The 9,893-nt window shown below is 31.0% G+C and overlaps 1 protein-coding gene and 1 pseudogene across 1 annotated transcript; both read left to right on the top strand.

Annotated features, from left to right (window-relative positions):
- The first annotated feature begins 535 nt into the window (after window positions 1-535).
- Window positions 536-2,525, top strand: LOC129299454 (fibrillin protein 5 homolog; annotated as a pseudogene).
- A 2,654-nt stretch (window positions 2,526-5,179) lies between these two features.
- LOC129299456 (trihelix transcription factor DF1-like) lies at window positions 5,180-8,733 on the top strand. The gene is made up of 4 exons (XM_054937925.1): window positions 5,180-5,433; window positions 5,717-5,795; window positions 5,864-7,220; window positions 8,493-8,733. The coding sequence occupies exons 1-3, from the start codon at window positions 5,180-5,182 to the stop codon at window positions 7,097-7,099; spliced, it is 1,569 nt and encodes a 522-aa protein (XP_054793900.1). The 3' UTR covers window positions 7,100-7,220; window positions 8,493-8,733.
- The last annotated feature ends 1,160 nt before the right edge of the window (window positions 8,734-9,893 follow it).

Genomic DNA, 9,893 nt, shown 5'->3' with positions numbered 1-9,893 from the left:
TATATTATTTATTTTTAATGTTGAGCTGGTTGAACGGAAGGACTTTATGTGTACGATGATTAATAAGTATTAAATCAAGTTAAACATTATCATCCTTTGATGGCTACAATGGGCATTAGTCCTAATGGAAGGGGTGTAGCCATTTAAGCATGAAATTTCAAGTTTGAATTTGTAAGAAAGCAAAAAAACGTTTTTAGGCCTGAAAATCTGTTTGAAGGAAAGAAGGCTAATGTTACCAATTCACTCGGCTGCTTAACATTGCTTATTAATTTATTATTTAGCAAGATTACATTTTTTTTTTGACAAAACAAGATTACATTTAAATTTAATTTTAGATTCTTACATTTTATTGTCGAAATATGCGGTTTTTGAAGCGAGCAATTAATTGCTGAAGTGTCACAGGAACTGTCTCTCTCATCCCCCACAATAATGACTGGGCAAAATCTCAAGCACAAGTCTTGTGGCCTTATCCACAACATCAAACTTAAGTGTTTGCATTCAAACTATCGACATGTTCCAAATTCGCAATCCCCAGAGTCGAAGCTGTTTGTTCAATGGCCACTAAGCTACTTCACCCATCAATGGCTGATTCCCGTCTCAGCCCTCTCATCTTCAGAACCATGAATATCACCAAGCTCCAAGGATATGTCTCCCCAGGCCCTCGTTCAAAACCAAACACCTCATCAAGATTTGTGGAGACCCCTTCTGATTCAGACTCATCACTATCACAAAAGTTGCAAAACAGAACTCTGGCTTGCTAGGTGATGAAGCACTTTCCTGCGGCAAAACTGCACTTTACGAAGCTGTGCAAGGTACTATATACTCACTTGGATTATTCTTGTTCTCTGTTAATATGATGCTTATCATTTGCTTCCATGGACTGGAAAACGAAGGAGAATGTAGAAATAATGAAATATGATTGAGGCATATTTCAAGGATTAATAGGGGAATTTTCGGACTCACTTCTTCCAAGAAATCTGAAATTGAAACTGGTGGTGAAGCAGCTGGAATCTCTGAATCCAACCCCAGATCCTACTCTCAATCTGGACAAGGTGAATGAATTCAATTTCCAGTCTTGATTGACATTGTCAGTCACAGGGTTATAATTGTTTTATAATATTTGGAAGATGGGTGGTTGCTGGAGATTGTTTACAGCACAATCTCAATTCTGGGCTCCAAGAGAACAAAGTTAGGTCTCAGGGACTTCATCTCGTTGGATGATTTTTTCCAGATTATTGATGTAGCTGAGGTATATATATATATATATATATATCAGGAATTTTTCTCTTTAATGAATCCATATAACTGTAAGCATCTGGTTTAGTTTTTATTTATTTAACCAAAGATGAACATTGGTGATTGCAAAATTGAAGAGCAAAGCAGTGAATGTGATCAAGTTCAGTGCAAAGGGGTTGAGTTGTTGAATGGACAATTTAGTATTGAGTCCTCTTTCAAGATTGCCTCCTCGACAGTTAAAGCTTCCTCACTTCACTTTTCCTTTTTGTGATTGTTGTGATTTGGAAACTACTATTTATTATTAATTTAGCTGATGATATTACTGACATTTTGATTTTGATTTGATTCATGTTATGGTGATTCACAGAGAGTTCTGATAAATTTTGAAAACTCCACAATCACTCCTGACCAGGTAAGAAGTCACATTACAGGACATGTTTGGTTGACATGATACTTAATAAATATTGAGCATGGGTTTTCCTGTTAATTGGTTATTGACTGTTTTGAATGAACAGTTAATGAATGTGTTCGGAAGAACTATGATGTTTTGTTGAGCATCTTCAATCCAGAGGGATGGCTGGAGATCACGTATCCTAACACATTATTCAACATAATTCTAACATTGCCTTTGTTTTCTCGTATGCTTTACATGAATTTAGATTCTTTATTAGGGAAATGACATTTAGGTCCCATGCTTGCATTCAGAAATCTAATCAAGCTAAAACATTAATTCAATTAATGGTCAGTGATAGTCAGACTGATCAATGGTTATTAACATAGCATTTCATTAAACCAGTCAAGTTACTAATTGTTTACCAGTTCAACTAGTTGGATTGACTTGGTTTTAAATACTGTGATTCTAATACTTATAACAATATGAACTAATATTTACAACTTATTTTTTAGCAAAAAATTTTGAACCTAAAAGTCATTCCCTTCTAAAAAAATAGAATCGCTTTATTTTTTTTAATTTTATTGAAATGAAAATAAAGTAAATTTGGTTGACATTGAGATTGGTTCTTCTGGGTATGTTTGTTTCTTGCTATCATCCATGAGATAGATATGTGGATGACGCGATGAGGATAGGGAGGGATGACAAAGGCAATATCTTTGTACTGGAGAGATTTCAAGATCACAACTCTTAGTTATTTGATCTGTGAAGTATTTTTCTTTTTCAAAATAAAAATTATTTGACTGATGAGTGATGAGAATATTATGATGTCTGGCCTCTTACATCTGCATGAATTCTACGGCTGAGGAGATTTTAATTAGCCAAGCATAACTGTGAAGCCTTTTGGTTGTTGGACTGGAAATGATAGAATAGAATGAATTAAAAGATAAAAATAAACAAAATTACTCTTTCTTTACATGGTAAGTATAATTTGCCAGTTTTTTCTTTATTCATTACGTCTTTTGAATTGAGAGAATAGATGAGTTAGAATCATGAACAGACTCCGATTGTTATTCACAACAGACGCATCATTCATATACAGAGAGAATGAGTTAGAAATAAAAGAAATTAATTTGTTTTAGAAAAAGTCAAATATTTTTATTAAAAAAAGTTAGTGCATATATAGATTATCACCCATGAATTCGTGATCTATAGACACATAAGCAAGCTGACGGAAGACAACTTAACATGCTAAGTGCCTGTTTCGTTACGAAAATAATCAATTTTTTCAGTTAAAAAATCGATTAATCAAAAAAAATACCCAAACATCATCTTTTTCAGTTAATCGATTGTTGGGAAAGAACCGATTTATTTTTCCTAAGCTGTATATGTGATCTTCTATGGAAAAGCTGATCAAAAAGATTGAAAAAAATTTTAAAGAAAAGCTCAAGAAAAAATTATAAAAAAAATACAAAATTTAATAAAAATAAAATCAAATTCTCTTCTCTTTTTTCTTTTTTTTTAGTAAAATTCAAATTTTAGATTTTTAAACAAATTGTTAGCATAAGTTATTGTCAACTACCACCCTTCACTTAACATTACTATAAAATTAATTCAAATAAAGTATTAATTGATGGAGAAAATTAATTTAATTTAATTTAAAATTTAAGATCATTGTAAAGATTGTTGCAAAGATATACAGAGAGGGAGAGAGAGAGAGATTTTGTGTCATTTGTTATATTGCTACATTTTTTTATATCGCCAAAATTTTAAGGTAATGCTTAACATCTTCGTCAAATATGACTCATATCCATGATATCATTAGGGATCAATTTATATATTATCATTTTTATTAGTTATTGTAAAATTCATGTTTGGTATTTAAGAATTAAATCTTTCTCTTTTATTAAATGTATTTGAACTAAGATATGTTGAGTTATTTATTTAAGAAAATTAAATTGTTAATATTAATATAATTTAAATTTTTATAATTAATTAGATATATAATTTAAATAATATATTTTACTTCTTAAATAAAATTTAACAAATTTAATAATATTAAAAAAAATTTATAAATAATTTAATTTTAAAAAAAAACATCCTTTATGTTAATTTATATAGCTAAAATTAATTTTGAATAAATTATTTAAATATCTTCAATTATATTAAAATTAATTTTAAAAAAATAGTATTCAAATATATTATATTATAATATAATTAATTATAATTATAATTAAATATTTAATTAATATTTTTATAATTAATGATGCCTAACTAAAATCTAAACTGACCTTAAGTACAAGATTGCTAAATATGACCATTAGAAAATTTTAGCTTACTAGTGGAATCTGGGCTTTTTCAACCGGCACACAATGCCAGCCTACAACTCGCCGGTTAAAAATAGTAGATATAAAAGGAGCAATGTAGATGGTGTGACTAAGTTAAAAATATATTATAATTGACCTATTTTTTATTTTTTTTAACTTTATGTAAAATATGAGTTTAATTATTGAATTTTATAACGTATTTTTTAAGTTCTTTAATTTTAATATTATTAATTTTAAATAATTATTTTTTTAATCATTTTTATTTTAAAAAATTGAACTTAACATATTAATATTTAAAAATTTAATTTGAGAATTTATTCTTAATAAAATAACGATATTAGAATTAAAAATTTAATACGTATTCTATAAAATTAAAAAATTAAAATAAAATTTTGCACAAAATTAAAGATCTAGATGTGGATTTTGATCATTATAATTTAAATTTCTACTGAGTGACTATTAAAAATGAAAAATGTACTCAATTTACAATATTTACGTAATTCTAACTCTCATTAGTATTCTTTTTATATCAAATTATAAAATATTTTTTAAAAAGATTCAACATCTTAAAATATAAAATATTTTTACAAAAATAATGCTTCGTTAACAATGGTTTTTAATATTATTTTTTATTTAACAATGGTTTTCAATATTATTTTTTTATTATATTTTTTTAAGAAGAATATTGACTATAGGGTATTTTTAAAAAATAAATTTATAAATTGTGTTTAATAAATTTTAATGATACATACTTCCTCCATTTAAAAATGTAAGGTATTTTTTAAAAAATTTAATATTAAAAAATATAAGATATTTTTAGTTTTTTAAGATGTAATTATTATCTTTTTTTTTTTAAGTATCTTAATGACTTTATATTTATTATAAGATGTTTAATAGAAATAAATATAAAAAAATAAAATTAATTTAAAAATAGTAACTATTTTATTGAAGGATAAAATTTAATTAAAAATATTTTATATTTTTTAACTAAGAATATAATTTTATAAATATTCTATAATTTAAATTGGAGAAAATATATTTTTTTATTAAAAATTTAAAAAATTTATGAAAAAATTTATTTATTTTTATGAACCCGAGGTACAACGTTAAATCCCTCGAGTTCTCACCTCAGAACCGTCAAAATCACTTCTTTTGTTCCCATTCGGCGATTCACTCAGCCTTTTACTCCCCCATAATTCATCGCCGCTGTAATCCGGTGAAACGGATGCCAGAGAATTCGATTTTCCCTGAACACTCCATTCAATACCGGAGCCACACGGAGGAGGATGGTGGTGAGCCTGTCTCTGATGGATGCCAAGACGAGCAGGTAACAGTCTCGGCCGGAGATGTTGACCGGAACATCACCGGTGGTCGGTGGCCTCCAGAGGAGACTAAGGCTTTGCTCAAGATAAGGTCTGATATGGACGCTGCTTTCAGGGATACGTTCCCCAAAGTTCATCTCTGGGAACAAGTTTCCAGGTCAGTTATTTTCCATTCATTGCTCCTGTTCGATAAAAGTCCCCAGAGAATGCTGCAACATTTCAGCCTCATAAAAATTATGGTTTTGACTTTTGAGAGAATGCTTCTTGTATTGTATGATTTTTATATATCCTTTTATTAAAATATATTTACATAAGTAGTTTTGCACTCTTCAAGTTTATTTTGCGAAATGTGAATTGCAGTGTAAATTTCCTTTGGAACTTACATCCTAACTGATCTTCCGTTTTTTTTTTTTTTGGTGAAAATCTTCTGTTTTCTTCAGCACTAGAAGCATGGTCTTTTTTCTCTGTAGACCCCCATCGAATTCCAGTTTTCCCACTGACTGTTACTCTTTGAAACTGGTCTATTTTTTTTGTGATGGTTTAGAATTTTTATTTAAAATGTAATGATTGATTTTGAAACTGTTCAGGAGACTAGGGAGCTAGGATATAATAGAAGTGCTAAGAAATGCCAGGAGAAGTTTGAAAACGTGTACAAATACTACAGAAGGACCAAGGAAGGTCGTTATGGCCGACCCAGTGGCAAGACTTACCGATTCTTTGACCTGTTAGAACCCCTTATGAACTCTCCATACCCTGAAAAGTATGAAGAACAAGTGAGAAACACAGAAATAACCACAACCCCAATGGATTTGTCTGATGTTATTATTCAAGGTGCAATTCCACATCCTTACCCTGAAAAGAATGAGGATCAAACGGAAAACATAGCAACAACTACAACCCCTATAGATTTGTCGAATGTTATTCAAGATTTGATTCCACATTTCATTCGATTCTCTGGTGTCCCCTCTGGTTCAACCACTCCCTCTTCGAGCGAAGAATCAGAGGAAAATATTCGGAAGAAGAGGAAACTGACCCAATATTTTGAAAGGTTGATGAACAAAGTACTAGAGAAGCAAACGAAGCTTCAGAAAAACTTTATGGAGATTTTGCTCAAATGTGAACAAGATAGAATGGCAAGAGAGGAAGCATGGAAGACGCAAGAATTAGCTAGGATTAAGAGGGAGCGAGAGCTTTTGGCTGAAGAAAGATCAATTGCTGCGGCAAAAGATGCTGCAGTGCTTGCCCTTCTGAGGAAGTTCGCAGGACATACAGGATCCACAGAATTACCCGAGAACCTACTTCCTGTTGATATAGATAAGGACGAGCAAGAAAATGATAATGCTGGTAGTAGTGCTGTTGAAAAGCAAGACTGTAGAAATGGTGGGAATTTCACACTGACGAGTCCATCTTCCTCACGATGGCCCAAAGATGAAGTGGAAGCATTGATTAGATTGAGGACAAACTTTGATGTGGAGAATGAAGGAAATGGGCTTAAAGGATCTATTCCTATATGGGAGGAGATATCTTGTTCAATGAAAAAACTTGGGTACGATCGGAGTGCCAGGAGATGCAAAGAGAAATGGGAGAATATGAACAAATACTTCAAGAGGATGAAGAAGAAAAACCAGAAAAAGCCTCAGAGTTCTAAAACATGTCCTTATTTTCAACAGCTTGATGCTCTGTATAATAGTGAAAAGCCTAATGAGACGGTGGAGGATTCAGCCAGTTCTGATAAGGATCAACTGAAACCCGAGGAGCTACCAATACATCTTATGGAGGGTCAGTCTCCGTCCTCATCTGACAGAGAAGAAGGATCAGAATGATGGACGAAGTGGGGGTGCCCAATACTCATGAAGCATGGTTTGAAGAGAGATAAGAGACCCTGTTTTAGTGAAACTTGCTCTAAATCTGATACCACCCATCTCATGGCAGTGTTTTTGTTTGGTACATCAGCGAATCTTCTCTGGTTTTTCTTGAATATGCGCTCTCTGCTCTCAACTTTTAGAGTTTTATTCCCCCCTAGCCCCCCCCCCCCCAAAAAAAAAACACCCAAAATATATATATACACTACAAAATTTTAATGAAGAACTAATTATTTTAAAACTATTTTACATTTTGTTAATGAAAAAATTGCAAGTAGAGGGAGTGCCAATATATTTTCGTTAAATGTCACTTTTTTTTTCACCTACAATTAGTTAAATATCATTACATCTTATTACTACTCCTATAATTTAAGTTATTTAAATTTTGAAGCACGCGTGCCGATAGAGAGATGTCTGGGGTTGAAATAAAGTCAGAGGGTGTGTTGTTTGATGCAGTATTTAAATCCTTGAATTTTGTAACCCCCGTATAAAGCCAGTAATTCAGGCTAGCCCAAAAAATTTTAAGACCGAACTTAAAAAAAGAATTTTTTTTATGTTCGGGCCTATCCAGGCCGGCCTGAATAGGCCCGAAAAAATTCGGTCCAAGCCCGATCGGGCCCGAATACCCGAATAAAAAAATTATATTTTTAAAAAATATATAAAATATAATAAATATTAATTAATTCTTTAAATTTTAGATCATTTTATACTAAAATATCATATATTTGAGTCCTAGATATCATTTAAGTATTTAAAAAATATATTTTATATTTTTTATAAAATAAAATAATTAATTTCAAAGTGAAAAAAATAATTAAAAATAATTTTAAAAATTAAATTTGGATATTCGGACCGCCTGAAGCCTGAAAAAATTCAGGTCGGGCTTAGTTATTCGAGCTTTTTGAGGATACAGGCATGTTCGGATTCAGGCCTATTCAAGCCAAGTCTAAATAAGCCCGACCAGTCTTCCGGACTCTACCCCCGTGCCCCTTGCCAATGTGTGCTGATGGAGACAGGGTGGAGGTGGTGGTTATAACATTGATGCGTCAGTTTGATGCACTGAACTTGGAATGCGCATCCACGTTAGTATTTTGCTGGCACCGCAGCTCCATCAATGACCCTAGACAAATTATTTTTAATAAAAGAAAGTTTATGTTAATTGGGTTCCAAAGTGTTACCAAGACCTAAACATATTTCTGTAAGTATTTATTGAGGCATTTATAGATTGCTCATTAAAAAAAAAAAAATCTTCACATCAGCATTAGAATATAAATCAACGATCGATCAAATTTTTAATGACTGAAAGTTGGTTATTAAGACAAACTGATATTCAGGTCTTGTTCTATATTTGCAGAATCTCTGTGGTGGGCCACCAGCCTTCGTTGATCGCTGCGCTAATCAGTCCATGCTTAAAGTTAAAATCAAGGCAGCTGATGAAGGCGCAACAAGCTTCATTCCCTTTTTTTCTTTTTCCCCCCTTTTCTTTTCCTTTCAGAAAGATCGGAGATTTTGGGTGTAATCTTTGTTTAGTCACCTAAAAGTCTATTTTCCACATTGTGTGTGTACGTAATAATGTAATTGTGTTGTCACTGTAAGCCATCTTGTTCATTAAATTGGGTAATTTTATGGTCGCTGGAAGCCTTTTCAATGATTGGGATGTGACAGAACATGAATTTATATATTAGTTGTATATTATATGATTTCTGAGGCTGCCCCTTACATTGTGAAGCAATCATAATAATATAGTACTACTATAATACTTGAATGTTTCATTGACATTGTCAATGGAATTTATTGTGTCACGAATATTTATAAAGGAAAAGTAAAGAGCTCCTATGATTTCGACAAGGCTATTATAAATTTGGTCAAAAAAAAAAAAAAAGACAAGGCTACTATAATCAGCAATTATTTTTTTTTTTAAAAAATCAGACTGTGCAGATAAACATTTTCACAATTGATTTCATCTCCTATTAAAAAAAACAAGATGACATTTTCACAAACTTTACCATAAACTTTCTTTTTTTTATTATAATAAGCAATATTATATATATATATATATATATATATATATATATTTAAAGATATACAATATTAACATACGGAAACGTAGAGAACAAAAGTAAAACATCCTTTTAGAACTTATGGGATAACAGCCAGCATCTGGGAAAAAGTAATGATCTTGGAACTTCTAAAGGAATTTCTATCTTTTGCTCCCAAAATCAAGCTCTTATTATCAATTGAAAAATCCAGACACCTGTTTTTAAGAAAAGAAAAAAAAAATCTTATTGTGTTGTTTCTTTCTCTCTCAACATTGAAGGTTGAATTAAATCACTTCTCAGTAAATCTGATGTTATTTCTCCACATCTCTTCTTGGTTTTATGTGTTCACAGCATATTGTTCTAGATCTAGAATTTCTCTTTCAATTGATTTGGAAGGCACACAAACTTGTAGAATTTGAGAATCAGATGCGATAAGGGAGTTTGCTTCTATTTTAACTGACATCTTATAAATCAGGACGTTACGAATTTTTTTGAAAAACTTCAACAGTTAGATTGTTCATAAATGTGGTTCACATGACTCATCTTATCTTGTTTACTTTTTTTTTGTTTTTAATGTTTCTGTCAACTTTCTTTTATTATTAATATATTTACCTTTAAATAGAAAAGTAAAACATCTCCTGTTGAGAAGAGGTATAATCCAATCCTATGAAAGAGAAGGATAGGATAGGGAATACATTCTCACTTCATTTAAAAAT

The sequence above is a fragment of the Prosopis cineraria genome, unplaced genomic scaffold (genome assembly GCF_029017545.1).
Source record: "Prosopis cineraria cultivar Desert tree isolate PC_DT_omini unplaced genomic scaffold, ASM2901754v1 PC1165, whole genome shotgun sequence".
Classification (NCBI taxonomy): Eukaryota; Viridiplantae; Streptophyta; class Magnoliopsida; order Fabales; family Fabaceae; genus Prosopis; species Prosopis cineraria.
Note: the sequence above shows the minus strand (reverse complement) of the source record. Positions and strands in the feature narration are given on the sequence as shown.

What these genes read in the sequence shown, in the direction of transcription:
- LOC129299456 (XM_054937925.1), top strand. Translation starts at nt 5,180, where the DNA reads ATGCCAGAGAATTCGATTTTCCCTGAACACTCCATTCAATACCGGAGC. An exon ending in CTCTGGGAACAAGTTTCCAG is followed by an intron (nt 5,434 to 5,716) that starts GTCAGTTATTTT and finishes TGTTTTCTTCAG; the next exon opens with CACTAGAAGCATGGTCTTTT. An exon ending in ACTGTTACTCTTTGAAACTG is followed by an intron (nt 5,796 to 5,863) that starts GTCTATTTTTTT and finishes GAAACTGTTCAG; the next exon opens with GAGACTAGGGAGCTAGGATA.